Genomic DNA, 20619 nt, shown 5'->3' on the forward strand with positions numbered 1-20619 from the left:
AGGGGGTGTGGAAAAGTCATGGAAGTTTATTAGCAAACTATGTTGCATGAACCCTGACAAAGTATAGCGAGTCCCTTAAAAATATCAAATAATCATATTCCTAATTGTATGGTTCATATATATATACTTTGCCCTAAAATGTTTAGTGTTAAATCCTGTCTTGATGAGTTATTTTCTTTCCTTAAAGTACGTCCATGTTTTGCCAGGGGGTCACACCTGAACACCTGTTGCGTCAGACTGGCTGACGACTGTAAAGGAGATTATTGGAATTCTTAATGAAAAATAGCTTCTTATAAAACTCTCTGGGGATCAGGAGGAAGCGAAACATCCCTCCAGTCACTTATCAACCTTTCTGTTAACGTATTCTGAAAGATTTCCCATCTCAGTGGCACCAAATTTCAAGAATGTGACAGAGGCCTCTCCAAATGGTGGGTAACCTCACATGAAACATCACCATCAAGTGCTAAACAAAACACGGAAAGCTTTTCCCCTGTTGTTACAGAGGGATCAGCAGGGTAAGAGGCGTTTTTGGGGGGGGGGGGAGTCATTTGGTGAAAAGTGCAGTTGGATAGGTGAGGAAATGTTCCTGCCTGCCTGACTGTTTGTTGAAGAAAAGAACAAGGTGGTTCATCTTGGCTTTCAGTTCTCTGCAGCCACTCTGCTTTCTGCCAAGTTGGAATCCCCCAAGCCACACATGGCTGAAATTGAACCATCTCTGCCGCGGTGATGTCATGAAGTAGATGGGTGTGTTGGAGAAAGATGATCCTCCGGCCTTAGAGCGCAAGCTTTGGGCTAGAAACAGGAGTTTGAGAAGTGTATTATTGTGCAGCATATTTATAGCAGCTGCATGAGGTAGTACTTGGGGAGTGTGTGTGTGTGTGTGTATATATATATTTACAAATACATATAATTCTAATTTCTAGCACGATCCCACAGCTGCATCATCCTATCAATCTGTGTATCTACTGACCTACGGACAAGTTTATGTTCGTCTTTCTTGTGCCCTGCTAGAGATGAGCTCTAATAACACACGGTTAAAATCGATTAAAGGTAAGTACAGATAGTCTGAGGGACGGGGGACAGATTTACAGTGCATAAATCAACCTGTGCCTCTATCTGCTCTACACTCCCCTCCTCTCCCCGCCTTCCCTCTCCTCGCTCAGATGAATGGGGGGAATGCGAGTGAGTCAGTGGAGCGGCGCTGGGCCTTTGCCTAGTGACAGACAGTCTCCAGTGTGCTGCTCACTTCAAAGCGCTGCTGAAACCTGACTAGCTCCTTGTAAACAGTGCCGCCTGGCCCGAAGGCCCACTTCCTGCGCTTAACTCAACTTAATGGCTGGCTTGTTTGGCTTTGCACTGAAGCAGAGAAACGAGTGAGAGAATGAAGGGAAGCAGCATGTGGGTGGGGTGCTGGTGGTAAAGAGAGTCAGATTGTTTTTTGGGGTTAAAAGGAAGGAGGGGTTTTGGAGAGCGTGATGGAAAATAGCATTATTTGGTTGCTTTTGTCTTCCTCCAGGAAAAATAAAGAATGGAAGAATCTGAATGAGGAGAGACTTGATTGTGATTTTGTTCATATGTCAACAAAAAGCTTGGATGTCAGACCATCACAACTAAATGGAATCAGATGCTTTGCTTTTGATTCTTGCCAGGTAAGAAGTACGTGGCCCCCTCTAGGAAAATCTTGCACACGCTGGTGTTGCCCTTCTCTACATGTAGAGAATTTTAATTATAAACATTCAGCTTTATAATAAAACACTTAAATAGCACAAGAGGTGGTCGTTCTCTAGAGGAGATAATTTCAATTTCCCCCTCTCTTATGTCGGTGCCCAGTTTCTCTGTGGCAGCTGTCTCCAATGTTGTTGAAGTCAGATCTTAAATCTTGCATGCAGCCGTTTCCTGCTTGCTTGAGGGCAAGAAGGGACAAGCCGAGGATCAGGGGTAAGACAGGAAGAATGCTTCTGCAGTTGATATTATGATGTCGTTCTTATTGGAAAAAGGGCCTTTCACAAAAAGTTTGTGTTATTCGTAAAAAAAAAACGCCACTGTTTAAATGAATACACCACAAATTTGTTAGTTCTCTTGAGCGGCGCTATCATATCAAATCTGTTGAGAACATAGAAAACAAAAGAAAATAGAATTGAGGGGGACAATGAAGGACAAAAGTAAAGAAAAAAAAAAAACAGCCCAGACATGTAGTAAGCCTGTTTCTAATCAAATCTTGGCACAAGAAGAACTCGTGCTCCAAAGGCTAACTCTGGATTAGCTGTAGTCATACATTATCGTAACCATAGGAGAGCAGCTGAGATTTTCCAGAGCACACGCACACACGCACACACACACACACACACACACGCATACACACACGCACACGCACACACACGCACACACACACACACACACACACACACTCACACACTCATCTTTCTGTCTAGCTATCCCTTGAAATCTCAACAGGAAGTTCAATATGTTCTTTCTCCTCCTATCGATGCTTTCAAAGGCGGCCGCTGTGAGTGGGATGGAGCTCAACAAGTTGGCAGGAGAGTGAAGGTTCACATGCACGTATCAGTTTCCGACTTTGATCCAGAGACTCTCACCGCTAATACTGATTCTGACACTCACCATGAGGAGGCGTCCTGCTATTATCAGTCACTAAATTACTTTTAAAATCAGCCCAAATTCAATCTTTACACTTCAAAAAAAGAGGAGCTGAGCCCTATTATAATGTACTAACCGATCATTAATTCATAAAAATCACATGCTCTATAATTTAGTGGATTACAGAACTCTTCAAATTACATTCAGATCAAAAGAAAGAACACTTCCTGAGGGTGCTCAAAAGTTGTTTTCAGTGAGCAAGAATCCAATAAGGCAGTTGTTTGTTTTGAACTATAACAGTGTTTCCTTTTCTGTCAAATAATATTAAGCTCGGTTTGGATTTAGCTGTATTACTGTGTAATGATTTAGATGTATTTAGTACTATAACGGCACAGAAAATTGGTTGTTGTTTTTCATTTAAAAAAAACTCCTTTAAACACAGTAAATATATTAAGAAAAGCTTGTGAACCCTCAGAAAAGCGTGAAATTGTTATGATCCCTCACATTTATCAAAACATGTGACAAATGTCTTAAAACCCGGTTAGTTTAAACCATTTGTCTGGGATTTTATGACTCAGACACAGACACAGACACACGCGCGCACACACACACACACACACACACACACACACCATTTTCTGACAAGAAAACAACAGACTGGGAGAGACTAATTCTGCAGTGGTATAGAAGGTTTTTCTTGGCCCCCCCTTGTCCTCCAGGGTGTATATGTTATCAGGTTAGAGAAGCAAGCGACTCTACGGAGCTTCTCCAGCTGCTGAGCAGAGAGGTGCCGACAGCAGCTGTCTGACAGATATTTTGGGAGCCTGCAGCATGCCTGGGATAATAATGGGCTTGATTGGGAGGAGTGTGTGCGTGTGTGCGTGCGAGTGTTTGTGTGAGCATGTGTTTGTGAGTGTGTGTGTGTGTGTGTGTGTGAGTGTTGAGGTAAGGGAATGGTTAATGGGCATCTGATACCACAGTGTGTACACAACCATGCCACTCATAAACCTTCAGGGGATGGCGCAAGTAGTAAATGATAACACAACGAGAGCAGTGTCTGGTGTTTTGGGCTGCTGTGATCACTCATTGTTCTCTCATTTCATTCCAATTGTTGAAATTTGTTTCGGCTGTGGTCATGTCGCAATGTGTGCACGCAGAGAAACTAGACACACAGTGTTTATCTGGTATGATCAGGGTAATGGCATCCAAACACACAATATGAACATGAATACGCAAAGATTTCTGGTTTGATGTGGGATTTTATGGTGAATTGAGTCGTGTTTAATGAATAGAATATGTTGCCGGATTCTTTGTATGAATGAAGTTTTGATTTTGAATGGAAAAGATAAATACAAAGAGAAAAGTAACAAGAGGAAATTAAAAAACCCAATAGGCCACCTTAAACATCTCGTAGGATTAGGAAGAAGTCTACTCTGATTTACACCTATACCTTTTCTTATGTATAACTTATTAAGACTATTGTACTTCTATATGTATAACTTTTTGCAATTTATGAACAAAACAGCTATCCATGCTCTATATTCAGCCTGACACAAATCATAACTCGGTGGCACTGAAATCTCTGCATTGATCCATTGTAAAACAAGCAGCGCTGTGTGGATCCTGTGTGGTTGTTCTGAAGAGTAAGAGGGAGGTTAAACCTCATGTTTGTATTTTGTGCAAAGGAGCAGATTTACGTGTGGTGCAAGTCACTTCCTGTATCCACTAGGTGGTGCGAGAGAGCACACACAGAGTTTGTATTATGTTGCTGTACATCATGTGAAGACAACCCAGTGTAATTTTTATATTAATCAAATTTTTCGTTCATCAGGCTTACTTCCTGTAACAACGAGGTAACTCAAGTTCAACCTGTAGATGTCTTCTCTTATCAAACATACGACCTTTTGGAAAAGGTTTGACCACACGAATTTGTAACAGTGTCCCGTTCTGAAGAGAAATATCAAATATGGCCACCTTGCGATTTAAGTACAACTCTCTGACTTCAAAGTAACCCTTTGCCAAGTTTTTAAGGCCTCTCTGACCAAGTTGGAGATTGATCTGAATATTTACCCAATAATTGCAATTTAAAAAAAAAATTTGATTCTACACCCCTCCAACAATGTTCAGAAAAAATCATCCTCATAGTTTTTGGGGAAACCTGCGCACAGACAAGCAAACTCCTCTAAAAACTATATGCATACAACCCAGTACAATTAATCATATTGCATGTGCAAGAAAATTCCTCCCTTTGCCATTTTGTCTCATTTAATGAAATACTAGAGTCTCATACTATCCATACGACCCACCTCAAACAAGACTGCTGGGCTGCTTCTTCAATGAATGAACTAAAATGTTTTATAAAGGGGAATGCATGACATATCAATAATTATGTACAGGGCATTATAATGTCTTGAAACAACAATGAGCAGCAGGAACTCCTCTTCCAACAGGGGATAAAGAGATCAACGGCTGTGACGGTAAATCTTGTATGTTTCATTGATGAGCAACAGATTTTTTACAGGCTAGTAAAAGTGACTTTTTCTGGTCCATTCACACAGACTGGGGACACCTGTATCTCCGGGTCTGATCCACGTCAGTTCCTCCCCGCGGGCCCTAGTAAGGCCTGAGGCTTTGATGATGACTTACAGAGTCGGCTCCTCTCTGGCGAGCGCTGGCCCCCCTGTTTTAATGGAAGCCCTCTTAACAGCTCTTTCTGAGGAATTTACAGCCCTGGCCCCGTCCCACTCCAGTCCAGGAGAGGGAAGGCAGGGGAGGGAAGCACACTGTGGCCTTGTCCTAACACAGCCAGCAGTGGAAATGAACAGCTCCGGGCAAGGTGGCAGCATTAGCTTCTGTTTGAGAGTGTGTGTTTGTGTGTGTTTGTGCGTTTGTGTGTGTTTGTGCCCATTTCTCTCGATCTCCGTGTGTGTTCACTTGGCTGCACACACTCTCTGAGCTGGTGTTCATGGGTGTACATCCAAGTGAATGAGTGAGTGGTTATAGGAGGGCTCCAGTTCTGTAGGATCTTTCTCTGTAATTTCACTCTGCACGGCGTAATCACTTCCATGTGAGCCCTCACCAACAACAGTGTAGTTGAGGGGCCTCATTGCAAAGGTGGGAGTTGAATATAGACTTATACATATAGTCATGGAAAAGAAACCCACTGTAAGACTTTCCACATTTTCTGAGGTTATAGAGATAAATTCTGTTTGACTTGATGATTCAATTTTAAGAGTTTTTGCATATAAATCATGAATGTAGCACATAAAAATCCTATTATTCCAACGCCCCCCCATCTGTGAAATAGCAGAGTAATTTCCTTTAGAGGTAGTTGTTAGTTGTTTTCCTTCACACCCTGTATGTGTTTTGCGGTGGCTCCCGTTACATATGTTGAGCTGTCGGCTGGAATGGCCCCAGGATTGTTGGGCCAGACAGTCACGGTCAATGTGCTAAACCAACTGAGCGAAAAACAACAGGACCTTTTGCACGACAGGGTCAGCGTTTAATGACACCTCTACACATGTCATTAGCTATTTCAGGAGGGGAAATTATAAGGTGTAAGAAATCCTGATAGGGAAGGTGGTATTTGAAGTAAGTATGGACAAGTCAGGGTAATTCAAAGACGGCGGAAGTGTAACTTGATCGGAAGTGAGAATGAAAATGAGCATTTGGAGTGCAAGTTGGGCTTTCTGTGTCTCAAACATTTCATTCAAGGATCTGATTACAAAAATAGCTGATATAGTTGTGGTGAATGACACCCCCTGCTGTTCTGCCTCCTACACTGCAACAATGAAAGGTTTAAAAATGAACAGGGCTGATGTAATCTTACATTTTGGGTCAAGCTGCAAAAAATGTATAGATTTATACAGCTTTTAGTTGGTTGAGCTCTAATTTAAGTCCTTCAGTAGACTGGATAGCTGCAGTGGCATACCTACACACACACTGGTGTACTGATACCAGACAGCTGCAGCTAATTCAGAACTCTGCTCTGCTCCAGTCTTCAAAAAAGTGGATCATATAACTCCAGTACTGAGGTCTCTGCGCTGACTTCCTGTCTGTCAAATATAATCTTTTAAAATACTGCTGTCAGTTCATGAAGTACCAAATGCTTTTGGGCTAAATCCAGAACTAAACATGGAAAAGCAGCTTTTATTCTAAACTTCTGCTTTTTATAAAACCAAATTTAAGGCTTTGCACAGCACTGAAATGTTCTCTGTGCCATCTTGTTTAAGCGTATGTTTATTCTCTATTCAACTTTTAATTGCGATTACCAATATAACCATCATGTATAATTGTTTATTTTTTTGTAGCTTTAATGAGGAGGTGAGGAAGAAAATATGGTAAAGATGTTGAGAGGATATTTTCTAATATGACACAATTACCTCTATCATCGCGGCCGAGAGGAAACAACATAGTAAGAATGCGTAGTAGATTCAGAGAATGAGAAGAATCACGTTTTTAGATTTGACAACAGAGGGCGCTGCAGTTCAATTGCACAAAATAAACTTCAGCAAACGAAACCGTTCTTGAGCATGTAGATAATATTAAAGACTTTCTTATTTACATGTATGGAATATCATTCATAACACATCTGTTAAAGTTAATGAGCATACACTGAATTAAATCACATCTATTCTGTTAACGGTTATGCAAAATTGTATCAGGTTTGTTAAAAGCAGAAAATGTTGTAAAAGAACAAAAACCTGTATATTACTTACACTGAAACTAACAATAAATATAAATTGCCCAGCACACATCATTCCCTCTTTATGACTGTAGATTTGTTGTTTTCTTATCGGGAATAAAAATGAGGTCATCAGATACTGTGTCTCTTGCTTTTTTCCTAAATAGAATTGTTATGGTTTAAAATCTCCCACACTGCATCAGTCTCCCTTTAAAGAAATGTAAAAGATTCTTATCAGCAGACTGAACATTTTCTCCGCTCTGCTGTGACTATCTCCAGTCCAAATCTCTTGTTTAGACTGCGAGTCATGCTGGATACCTCTGCAGAACCTGGGAGCTTTTACTAAAATCAGACTTGTTCAGGGGATGGAGAGCAGATCTGATGGCCTGTACGCGCATCTGCATACCAGCATCTGGTCAGAGCAAGGAGCCTAAAGATGGGTGCAGTGGCGGTGGAGGTAGGGGGTGGGGGGTAGACAACATTGCCCCCACCCCACCTCCTTCTGCTTCAGCTTCTATTGTGTACAGCTACTGGCCCTGAGCCTGAATGACATTACTAATGTTCCACAAGGCTGGAGCTCTGTGGGAGAAATGCAGTGTTATCGCTGTTAATGAGCAGATCAGCAGCTTCAGAGTTTCTGCCAACTTTCTCCGCGTGTGTATTCTTTTTCTCAGGGAGCTGTCATGTTCTATTTTCAGATTTGTGTCAAACCTTATTATGCATTGTGTCCACCAATATAAAACTATGACTGATCTGCTTTCGTAGAGTGAAACACAGAGCTATTTCTGTATCAAAACAATAGGGAGCCCTCACCACCGTTACAATCAGACCGGAGCCTTCTAATGGGTGTTCTAATGGACAGGTGTGGTCTGAATGACCATGATGGTTGACAGATAATCTCAAGATCTCATCACTCAAGGCTGGTTTGTAGCCTCTGGCAATGTTGTAAATCAAAATGAGACATGAAAGCAAAGCAGAAGGCAGCAAGTCATTTGATCGTGGTGGAGTCTTGGTAACTGTTGAGTAATCCGGTGGTTTTGTTCTATTTTCACAGTGAAATTCTTGTGAATCCATTTGGCTTCATCCGATGCCAAAATCATTTTATCTCGGACCAACACATGGAGAAAAAAAATAAAATAAGATGAAAGTGCTTGGCTTCTTTCACAGCAGCTTCCATTGAAATATGTCTCACAGGATCTGCTGTTTTAGATCACATGGTGTATTTACTTTAGAGTCACTGAGGTGAAGATCTAACTGGTAAGGAAGGCCGAGGACAAGTGACATTCACACATCATTTACCAAGATACAATCCGCAGCAGCAGCACCACACGCAGACAAAAGCAAGAAGATAGATTCCCTTCTCTCCTCTGCGTGTGTACGAAGGACCTGAGACCAACTGATCAGTGGTTGCTTAGCATAATGAATGGTAGTAGACGGGACGGGTGATGATATCTCTTTCAAAGGTCATCAATTAGATAAGGATCTTGGTGTAATCCCCCTCAGAAAGCAATTGCTCCTCTTCTTCTCAACAAACATTTGTCTGTTTCTTCTTACACTGAGGATTTTGCTGTGTCACCATTTAAGAAAAGTGTGTTTGATGACTTTTGATGTCGGTATGCTAACGCTTCCTATTTGCTACCATTCATTGTGCTAAGCTAAATTGCGGTCGGCAGGTCTTAGCTTCCAAATTCAGCACAGAGAGAAGAAAGCTTTCTGTCATTTCCTCTGGCACTTGGGATGATGACGAACAGATTAATGAATTTTCCAAAAAGTTAGCGTGTTACTTTAAAATCCCTTGAGAACTTGAGGGCAGTTTGTTACATTGTAAATGTGCCTGAAACCCGTTCTGCTGATATTCATTGATTTGTGAAGGATGTCAAGTAGACTCTGGAACGTGTCCTAATGTTACATGAGAGAAGGCTATTTGGAAGCTTCTGTGGTAAAAATATACACAATGTTAAAGTAACACTAATATTATCCAACATGATACCTCTGTGTGCGCAGCCTTTTGGTAAATGTTTGATTTAGGAATTTTCTCCTCACAGAAACTAAAACAAGGCTCCCAGCATGCAATTCTGTGTAATCACTGTTGTGGAATTTGTGAGGCCGGGGTGGGAAAGGAAAGAGACCCACCTCAGTTTTGTTAAGCACCCCCGATGCAGAAACCGAGATTCGGACATGTTAAGTGCAGCGGTGTTGATAGATTATACAGACTTTTAGTGCTATTATCAGGTTGACTGTCTCAACAACATATGTTCGTTGTGGGACCTGCAAGCCCCTCTCGAGACATCCTCCAGTAATCATCGCAGCAGCTGATGAAGTGACAACATAACCTAGGAAACGGCTACCCTCTGTGTGCATGAGTGTGTGTGTGTGTGTGTGTGTGTGTGTGTGTGTGTGTGTGTGTGTGTGTGCGCGTGTGCGCGCTCGCGAACACTAGGATCAAACTGTGCACAGGGGCAGATGTTCACACTTAAAGTCAAGGAGGATTTATGAGCCTGTTGCTCAAAATCACAGCTTTACAGTCCACAGGTGTGAAATGACGGCTTCTAATGAAGGTGTCACTGGCATCACAAAGTTCAGTTGTGGCATTGATAAGTGATGAAGCAAACAGGGCGATCAATAAAGTGAGGCATTTTCAACAAACAGCAACCTTTGGCTGGGTGTGTAGATAAGTGCTGTCCCTGTGTTTGACTCACGCCCTGTTTTTATACTGTAGGGGTTTGTGTTGAGGGAGGGGGATCTGGTCTAGAGTCACCATGGGGAGATAAGATGCCTGCCTGTGAATGCAACAGAATAAGAGAGATTTGTGATGTAGGTGGAGTTAGTGTAGATCACTCCAACATGTGCAAGGAAGTGTGAGGAGTGAGAGCAGTGAGTGGCGAGAGCAGTGACAAAGAGAGGAAGAGTGGCAATCAGCTTGGGAAATGACTTTGTAAATTATTTGTTCTGCTAAGACACCAGACATGAACGGTGACGGCGGCAAACAGCGTTATGTGTCAACCCTCAGGTTGCACATCAGGTCGCCCCACGCTACATCTGTAGCAGAGAACGGGTCAGGACTTCCTGACACCAGGACCTCGGACAAAGATAAAGGTAAGGGCATGAGAGACAGGGGCCCAGAGAGAGAGAGAGAGAGAGAGAGAGAGAGAGAGAGAGAGAGAGAGAGAGTTTAATATGTGAAGCTTGCGTCCTTGTGTTGGTAAAGTGCTGAACTGGTTCAGTCTGCCATGTTGTTATTAATGCCAGCAATTAGACAGGTCTGAACATGGCTATGCTACTTGATAATAGTGTGCTGACTCCCAGAGACTTGCATCACTTTGTCCTTGGTGTTAAAACACGTTAATTTTATAGAAACTGAACTTGGACAATCGTTGTTGCAAGTAAATATCTGTAGCTCAGTGATCTGATTGTTTATTGCATGGTCATGCACATGGAACATTATCACTTTTACTTCTTTATCATTTGTAATAGTTAATGATGATAATGATTTTAAAAAAGGGTTTTTGATTGTGGTGAAATCTTAAAGTCTGGATTAAAAAAACTAAGCAGCTGCATAAATGATGTTGTTATCTGTATGTAAAGGGCTTTGTCATAACATTTGCGTGTGTGTGTGTGTGTGGGGGGGGGGGGGGGGGGGGGTTCTTGGTAGCCCAGGCTGCCTCTGATATCTAAAATGAGGATCTCATTGATTGGGCAGTTTTCCACCCACCTATCTTACTTTTTTCTTCACTTATTCAAGTTTTTAAACTTCTTCTCACTCGCTTATATTGGGTGAGCAAACTAGCACTTGTCAGGTACATAATTACATTTACATTTGTCTGCTAATGGGGGGGAGGGTGGTTGTGGCTAAAATCAACTGTAACCAGCAACCTAGATAAACCCAGACCTCCCATGAAGTAGCCTTGGACACTCCATGTATAAAACTTCAGAATTGCAGAGTTCTGCTGCACATTTGCAAGGTATTTGGGCCTAATCCAGACTATTTTTGGCCCTTATTGCTCAGTTATGGCACTGATGTGGGCCATCCATCCATTTTCTTTGGCTTATCCTGTTGCGGGCTGGAGCCTATCCCAGCAGCCTTCAGGCGAGAGGCAGGGTTCACCCTGGACAGGTCGCCAGTCCATCTCAGGGCCAACACATAGAGACCAACACATAGAGACAGACAACCATTCACACTCACAGTCACACGGTCAATTTAGAGAATCAATCAGCCTCGTCCCCTCTTGATGTCTTTGGACTGTGGGAGGAAGCCGGAGTACCAGAGAGAACCCACACAGGAACAGAGAGAACATGGAGACTCCACATAGAAAGATCCTGTGCCCGAGCCAGGACTCAAACCTGGAACCTTCTTGCTGTGAGGCGACAGTGCTGACCACTGCACCACCGTGCTGCCTGATGTGGGCTATATTTTGGCCATATATCAACTATTCTCACCTGTGGTCCAAGCTTCTCTACGGGGGATGCCAAAGCCCGCAGCGGGGGCGTAAGAGTTATTGTGTTCTTAGGTTGTCAAAATAAGATTTGCACAAGATAAAATTATAACATTTACTGGATTTATTTGATAGAAAAATCTGAATTTAAATCAAAATATTTGGTAATGTAGATTGTTTACAGTTTTGAAGGGCCTGAATCACAAATAACTTGCAGTGTGTAGAAAAATGTAATACAATGTGAAAATCCGTCGAAATGTGTGTGTGCGTGTGTGTGTGTGTGTGGGGGGGGGGTGCTCACATGGGCTGAGGTGAAGAAGGGGGAACCATACATTATCACACACATCTTTCCACCACATGAGACCTTGGACTTTATGCCCAAACTGTCAAAATGTCAGGACAAAAAAAAGCAAACTGCTCAAAGCTTTTTTTTTTTAGAAGTTCAGTTTTCAACTCAAGAAGCAGTTGCTGTTGTTGTTGTTTTTTTGATCCTGTAACACTTCAGCTGAGTGACATCACCAAGCAGTTTATAAAAGCATCAAGTTCTGAAAGAGGTGTGAGAATCTACCCTTGAGTGTAACTGTCGAAGGAAATTCCAGTCAAAGCGGTGCTCGTGTGGACTCCTAAAGGCTAAAGGTTGATGGTGAAACATCCCATCAGTCAACTCATCGTCTTCGTCTACACACAATCACTCTTGTTTACTAAATGCTCTACTTTGTGATTAACAACTTCATTCTTGACTTTATAAAACTTCATTGGATGAGGAGGAATTTACTCCCTGTCAGACACACGAGGACGCACACAGAAAAAGAAAGGAGACCAAAAAAAAAAAGAATTAAACACAGTCCAGCTAGCGTGATTGATGAGTTTCAGACTGAGGAAGAAAAATGACGGTCTACGATGTGGTTTCCTGTACAGAGAGATACTTTTCATAAAAAAGAGAAGGAAGAACAGAAAAAAAGAGATAATGAGGTATGAGCTGTTTTGACGATGACACAGTGGAACTTCATAATTATGGACCTTGTCATTTACGCAGCTCTTTGACCTGCATGTTTTTTTTTCTTAAGTGCATTTATGCAAGTCAAACACACAATAAAAATCTGGAGGTGGGAAAATTATAGTGCAAACCCCCCCCACACACACACACACACATTTGGAGGTCAAAGGTCAAGGTTATTAACATGAATACCACGTCTATCCCATTCTCTTGAACATGATATCTCTTCAAATTAGCCAAAACTGGGCACAGTGACGACCTCACGACATTTTGGAGGTCAAAGTTCAAGTTCTGCACCTGACATCTTCCTCTCCTCCAGATTCAGGGTATCTCTCTACTCGTAAACATCTGGACCCCCCCGTCTTCATAGAGGCCCTCGAAGATTGTTGTGTGGATGAAGGAAGTGACATCACATTGCGTGGTGTTCTCACTGGAAGTCACCCAATCAAAGTGTCCTGGTTGCACAATGGTGAGGACGGACGATGAAAAATTTCATTTTAATTGCTTGATTTATTTATAAATGTATTTCTTGAGGGAACTGTTCTCATAACTTCTCTTGCACACAATACCAGTGATTGAGAATGTTCTAGTTGGTGTGTTTGCTCCTATGGGCAGGTGAAACGGCCTGTTTTGGGAATCCCTCCTTCAATGGTAATGTTGTCAGTTTCGTGGTGACGGAATGCTTGCCAGAAGATGCTGGCGCTTACACCTGCTTGGCAGAAAACATTGCAGGGAAGAGTTCCTGCTGCGCCGCTGTGTTTGTCAGAGGTGAGGAGGTGGATCCTGCTTGTGGAACAGTTACCGTCCAATCTACTTTTTTTTTTCTCAGTCATTTTTATGAAACAAAACATTGAGGACTTTGAATGCAGAAGTTGTTCAGTTTCATTTCGGATAATCTTTTTTTGTTCTCTCCTATCCAGACTTTGAAACCATCTGTGGTGAGCGCAATCGCATTTTCAGAATCTCCACTTCTGCATCCAAGAGCGTTATGGAAAATGGACGATCACAAAAGTCTCCCAAAGATGAGGTGCAACATTTCAAAGGATCTGTTTGTACATCTCCCACAGGCTCTGATGAGCAGAGCCCTGCCTCTTCTCCACGAGGTAATCAGATTACATACAAGTACAATTGATTTGTCGTCATTAGAAGGTCGAGTAAGAAGTGTGTCCAAATTTTTAGCAGGAGGAAAGACCACTTTGCAATTGTTTTAACTCTCATCGGATGTCATGTTTATATAAAGGAAATCCTTGAGTGGTCAGAAGTTAAACAGGACATCCAAAACAATGGAGATTTTTCACCCAAAGTTTTCACTCCCAAGCGAGCTGGGAGGTGGACAGAGCAATGTAAAAGTCTGTAAGCTGATATAGTGGCAGGAAGGACAAGGCCACTCCTCTGTCCTCCCCACTCAACTAAAACCTACCTGCACTTCATCTTTCCCTGCAGAAGTCGTCCCGAAGAAGAGAGCCAACTCCGGGTCGGGTGAGAATTCTTTCATTTTATTTCATTTCAGCGATGTACCTGTCTCTCCATTCCTTCTCATCATTCTCTTTCTATTGCTTACATCAATGTGACTCAGCGGTTTGAATGAGTTGCTTTGTTCATGTGCTGCTTATGGTGATGTTGTGGTTTGCACCTGAACTACACCCTCTTTTCCAGCCTTTATTCATCAATCCCTGAGCTATTGTGCTTCCATGCACAAGCAGGTTTATCTTTGGGGTGTGTGCTACAATATTAAAAGCATAAAAGCTTACATAATGAGGTCTGGATGTTGGTTATTAGTACAGAGGACATGTCACAACCGCATAATTTAACGACCACAATGAATTTAGGCTGTAGATGGTACACTCACCACCAAGATGCTGCAGTATTTTTAGTTTGCGAGAGATGATAACAACATATTACACTGTGTTACTTTGAATATGTGTTCTTCCTCGAAGCATATACCCGCTTCCTCTAAGGGCCTTTAGAGAAATAAATGAGTTTTTGAGTGTCTCTACAGAATCGGTGAACTAGCCTCTTTAATACATGTGATCACAAAAGGGGACGATTTGTGTGTTGCATTTGTTTTCACTTGACACACTTGTGTGTGATAATAATAAGGGTCTAGGGTAAGTGACAGTATTACAGCACAAACCACATACCACAGACATTTTCTGTCTTATCTGACGCACACCGCACTGGATAGCTTCCTTGCTGGCGTTTATCTGCTGGTTTCAACCCTGCTGTTAATAGTACACAGCAGTAGTCGGACTCTAAAACGTGCACTTTTTTTGTCTTTGCAGGTCCAGTATTACGATTTGAAAACCCTCCACAACACCTGGAGGTGAAGGTGGGACAAACTGCCCATCTGACGTGCTGTTTCACCTGCAGCCCCCCTGTAGTGTCCTGCTGGATTCGAAACAAAGAGCAGGTGCTGTCATTTTCAAGGCCGCTGGACAAAACGTTCACTCTCCAAAAAGTTTTAATGATTTCTCTTTTGTTTACTCCAACACCGTTGTTGTTGCAGATAGTGAACGGTCCAGAGCTGTGGACAGAAAACACTGATCGGAGCAGCACGCTTACAATCGCGGAGGCTAAACCCCAACACACAGGACGCTACACGGCTGTGGTGAAGGACCGCAAGAGCTCAGCACAACACACACTCACCCTTTCTGTCATCGGTAAGGCAACACACACCGTACAGCAGGAGTGGCCAACCTTTTTGTACAAAGATTTATTTTTAAAGTTGCCAGTCTGCTGAGATTTTCCAGTCCATGCGCACATGCACAAACACACACACACACACACACACACACACACACACACACACACACAGTTCTCATTCTGCATATTGAGGTGTAGCCACTGCTGATAGTAGTTAATATTACGCGCAATGACAAACTAAACCAGATGTAAGCCTCATAAAGGGTAGTTCCCCAAATCAGACAAGTGGAAATAGCACAACTGTGCAGGTGCCATCAGCTGACACTCATGTGTCTCAGTGTCCTTCTCCATCATAGCCACGGCCTCCAACCGCCATCTAACAGTATTCCTGAACAAGGGGACATGTTTAATAGCAGACGTGATCTCAGATCTATTCTTGAAATCACTGAACAGTGCATCTGACCCGGCAAAAACTTCTTTCACAACATTACCGTTTGAATGACTGACACGATAACATGCTGTCATTGCAGCCTTACTGCTGGACTTAGGCCTCGTAAAAAATTCAGAGTTTCTGTACATTTGTGCAACAGGTTATATCTTGTGGCTACAAATGAATTAAAGTGTGAGAACTGTTTGCATCTTGTGACCAGCAAGTGTAGTTTTTCTCTCACCATGACCTCTCTATCTTACCGTGTAACCTAATTTTGCAGTTTTCTGAGCGGTGTATTCATCCTCCTTTCACCAGACAGGCCGCAGCCTCCTGCCTCCTGCCCGGTGGTCTCCCTCATCTCAGCCAGAAGCCTTGTGCTGTCCTGGTCGGGCCCCTGCTATGATGGCGGCAGTGCTGTCCTAGGTTATGTGGTCGAGGTAAAGAGCCAAAGGAGTTGGACTGAGCTCACTGCCAAGTGTAAGAACACTTCGTACAGAGTGTGTTCTGGGCTGCAGCCACAAGAGGAATACTGTTTTAGAGTGAGGGCCTATAACACGGTGGGCGTGAGTGAGCCCAGCCCAGCGTCACCACTGGTCAAGATGGAGCATAGCAAGGGTAAGCTGATTGATACATAAATGAAAATAGCAGCAAATATTAGGCTTTTGTTGTTGTTGTTGCAGCGATTGTGTTTTTATGTGTACTTTTAGAAAGATCAGAAGAGGCAGCAGCCCCTCCAGCATATACCTGCGTCACTATTGACTCTTCACACAAAGTCACAGATCACTACTGTTTGCAGGAGAAACTGGGAATGTAAGTATCTGACTGCTGAAACTTGCCATTTAGAGTGAGAGTCCTTCCTTCGATTAGTTTGGATTATCTAGAAATCCTGCCAAGTGGATTAAACTGAGTGCATGTGGAGACATGATTGTCACCTTATTTAACATTTATGCACCAACCAGTGAAGGTTTGGCAATACTAGTGATTGCAGATGGAGGTGCTGGAATTACATAGTTCCAATGGAAGACTATACCTCCGTGTTTCTTCGGAAACTTAAAACAGCCACACGGTACTCTAGAAAAACCTGTTTAAGAACCACGTTTGGTTTCAACACTCTAGAGCTGCCCACACATTATTGGCATGGAAGCTAATGAAAGTTAGCTGGAACATCATGTCATGCTCAGCTTAGCCAAGTTCCCGTTTACGTTGCATTTATTTTGAAATACACCCAACCCTTTTCTTTTACATTTGAAGCATAAAGTGTCAAAACGTGTTTCTTCATTAGGGGCAAGTTTGGCCTTGTGTTCAAACTAACCCACAGAGAGACAGGACAAGTGTGTGCTGGGAAGTTCTACAAAGGCCGCCGTACCAAGGAGAGGGATGCCGCTCGAAAAGAGATCGAGTTGATGAACTACCTCCACCACCCCAAACTGGTTCAGTGTCTGGCAGCATATGATCACAAGCCTGAGATGGTCATGGTCATGGAGTTGTAAGTGTCATCATCAGAGGTGAAGAGTGGGAGCCTCTTCCTCTTTCCATATAAACAGCTCTGGTTTGTTTCTGCAGTATAGCAGGCGGGGAACTGTTCGAACGGATCGTGGACGACAACTTTGAGCACACGGAACCAGCCAGCGTCAACTACATGCAGCAGATCTTGGAGGGAGTTGCCTTCATGCATGAGCAGAACATTGTACATCTGGACCTCAAACCAGAAAACATTGTATGTGTCAACACCACTGGCACCTCCATAAAGATCATTGACTTTGGATTAGCCAGCAAACTTGGTATGTGAAACGACACTCTAATCCATGTTTGCTAATTATTCTGGCGTAAACTTGATTCGTTTTATATTCAACAGATAAAAACATACCTTTGAAGGTCATGCAAGGAACTCCAGAGTTTGTGGCACCAGAAGTGATCAGCTATGAGCCTGTGGGTTTTGCTACTGACATGTGGAGCATCGGGGTCATCTGCTACATATTGTGAGTCCTGCTTTCACTCCCGTAGGCTTTTCTACTTAAACTTACTTCTATGTTTGCTTTTCTTGCACACCTAAAACATAATCCATCAATGAGAGCGAGCCAGCTACTTAGTGAATAATGGGTCTTTGGTCCTCTGTAGCATTATCCAATGTAACAGATGGAGTTCCAATCCAGAAGTTTATGTTAGCTACTTGGTTTCAGGCTGATTATTGAGCCAATCCCATCATACAAATGGAATTTCCTCTGCAGATGCAGCTTCTTCGTGCTACTGTGTAATGAGCTCCAGAGTAGAGTTATAAAATAGGTCGTTTACCGTTACAATTCCTCTTGTGGAACAAAGTGGTATTATGGGACAAGTCATTAGCATGAAGATGAGCATAAAATAGGTTTAGTCATTCCTTCACCTCTTGGTTTAGAGGGCCTTAGTGACTGCAGTCCCAGAAAACCCCTTTAAGAATCGGGCATAATAAACTGCTTGTACTGATAGCTGATCATGTATTGACCGCTTGTGGTTTTAAAATTATTGGACTTTTAGCACCACCTAGTGGACACTGCCCGTATAACGACAATGCTCTCTCTTTTCTTGCCCTGCCAGACTAAGTGGTGAGTCTCCGTTCCAGGGAGACAGTGATGCAGACACCCTGGCCTTGGTCACTGCTGCACAGTGGGAGTTTGATGAGGAGAGTTTTGGTGAGATCTCAGACGAGGCCAAAAATTTCATCAGCTCCCTTCTCAACAAGGACACCAGGTGATGTCATAAACGTATCACATACCCGGCTTCCAGATGCAGTTTGACTCTACCCACTCTCTGTTTTCCACAGACGGAGGATGTCATGTAAAGAGGCGCTTACACACCCTTGGATGACATTTGACTCTGGAGATCACACTACCACCAAGAGTCTGTCCAAGGAGAAGATGAAAAGGTTTCTAGCCAGGCAGAAGTGGAAGGTAAGAGGATATGAAAAGGAATTTTATGGTATGACTCTCTGTTGTTGTTTTGTGCTAAAGACTTTTTAAATCATTTCTCCCTTTGTCAGAAAGCAGGCAAGGCCATGCTTGCCTTGAAGAGAATGGCTTTATTGTCTAAAAGTGACGGCTCTGCATCTCCAACCAGCCCTGGAGAAGGTGAAACACCCACATTCCTGATCATTCCTTATCTTCCCATCACACCAATCTTTGAAGACTAACCTGGCTACCTCACTCCTCCTCTGGTTTTTAATCTGTCTTTCATCTGCCTTCTCTGCCCCGGACCAGACTCACCCCTGACACCAGAGACAGAGCATGCCCTGAAGTCTCTGGAGCGCCAGATGCAGGGGCCACCCTGGTTCACTCAGACCCTGGAGGATCAGACAGTTGCTCAGGGATCCAGCGCCCGCCTCTCTTGTCACCTCACAGGTACAGACGGGATTTTTTTTTCACCCACATCTGCTTGTGCTGTTAGAAGGTTAACACAAAAACTAACAAGGTGAGTTTTGGTGGTGTTTTGTAGCATAGGCCAGGAAAGTATTCATGAAAGTTTCTGCTACATTGGTTTGCATTTGCTAAAACTTTTTCTTCCTTTTATTTCGAATTTGTATTTGCAGTGATCTGTGCTCTTATATGTTAGATTGACTTTCCCAAAATAAGAATGAATCCTTGGTCCAAATGTGACCCAATTAGTTTTTTTTCCATTTCTTATACGGACAATATTTGGCCTTTAATGACAGTGTTGACTCGGCTCTGGCCCAGGCAGCATTTCAGCCAAAAGTGGCCCATGTTAGGCCCAAATGTGCCTGCTATCAAGCTGAGTGGGGCCTTTCATTCCCCGCATGCCGTTTAACTTCTGTTTGACGATGGTAGTGTCGTCTGACTGTGAATTAACTTTCCCAGCTGTCCCAGGACTTTTTCCTCACAGGATAAATCTCTGCCGGGTTCAGATGCTGTGTTTTCATCAGCATTCAGGAGAACTCAAATCTTGACCTGAAGTTACCTCATCAAGACGCGTAACTTCACCTGAACTTGGCATCTTGTCTCTGCACTCACACCTCTTATCTTATCTGTACTACAGGATACCCTGACCCAGATGTGGTGTGGCTGTGTGGGGAGGAGCCTGTGATGGAGTCATCCTCAGTTCAGATAGAATATGAGGAAGATGGCCGCTGCACCCTGGTCTTAGCCAAAGTTGGTCCAGAGGACACCAATAGTTACACCTGTAGAGCCACAAATGACCACGGAGAGACTTCCTGCACAGCCAAACTTGTGGTTGGAGAGTAGATGAATTTCACCTGTGCATGCATGCTACACTTGATAGATATACGATGTAAACCTGACGTGTTAGAATCTTGAGCAGGGTGCTGAGTGTTGTTTTAAAACTATGAAAATACAAAAAAAAAGACACTGTGGTTGGAAATATATTGTTACAGAGTGAGATCTTGTATCTTTAACAAAACTGCAATTTATATTTTCGTTCGCCATTAAAAAAAACAAAAAACATCAACACATTTTCTTTGGCCCTTGGGTGAATTTTTTTCAGTCTTGTCAGCCAGTGAGAAGCACGTTTCTGCAGCCGTTCGACTCATTTGGAGGATGAATCAAATGTTTTGTGTGATATTTTTGATTTTTTTTCTGTGGAGAAAATACAGGAGAATTTCAATTAATAATTAAACAGTAGAAGTTGAATTAAACTCTACATAGTAGTTTCCAGTCTTTTTAAAATGTTCAATAGAATCAATGTCACACTCAAAAATCAAATGAACTTAAAAGTCAGTTTGAGTTGATTTGATTTGATATTAGATTCTCCTCCTACCTTTGCCATCCCAGGATGTTCTCTGTTTTTAACAGACAGAACATTAAACGAGCAAACATAATAGGGTCTTCGC

At 42.7% G+C, this 20619-nt stretch overlaps 1 protein-coding gene across 1 annotated transcript; it reads left to right on the forward strand.

Annotated features, from left to right (window-relative positions):
• The first annotated feature begins 10023 nt into the window (after positions 1-10023).
• mylk5 (myosin, light chain kinase 5) lies at positions 10024-20332 on the forward strand. The gene is made up of 17 exons (XM_086184922.1): positions 10024-10375; positions 13029-13178; positions 13325-13477; positions 13630-13812; positions 14153-14188; positions 14992-15119; positions 15216-15369; positions 16098-16397; positions 16490-16592; positions 17065-17268; positions 17346-17563; positions 17638-17761; positions 18357-18509; positions 18583-18709; positions 18799-18886; positions 19016-19156; positions 19809-20332. Exons 1-17 carry the CDS (start codon positions 10246-10248, stop codon positions 20012-20014), a joined length of 2598 nt encoding a protein of 865 aa, XP_086041048.1. The 5' UTR covers positions 10024-10245; the 3' UTR covers positions 20015-20332.
• Positions 20333-20619: the final 287 nt, after the last annotated feature.

Source organism: Aulostomus chinensis, chromosome 18 (genome assembly GCF_037954235.1).
Source record: "Aulostomus chinensis isolate RoL2024-O1b breed Wild chromosome 18, RoL_Achi_v1.0, whole genome shotgun sequence".
Classification (NCBI taxonomy): domain Eukaryota; kingdom Metazoa; phylum Chordata; class Actinopteri; order Syngnathiformes; family Aulostomidae; genus Aulostomus; species Aulostomus chinensis.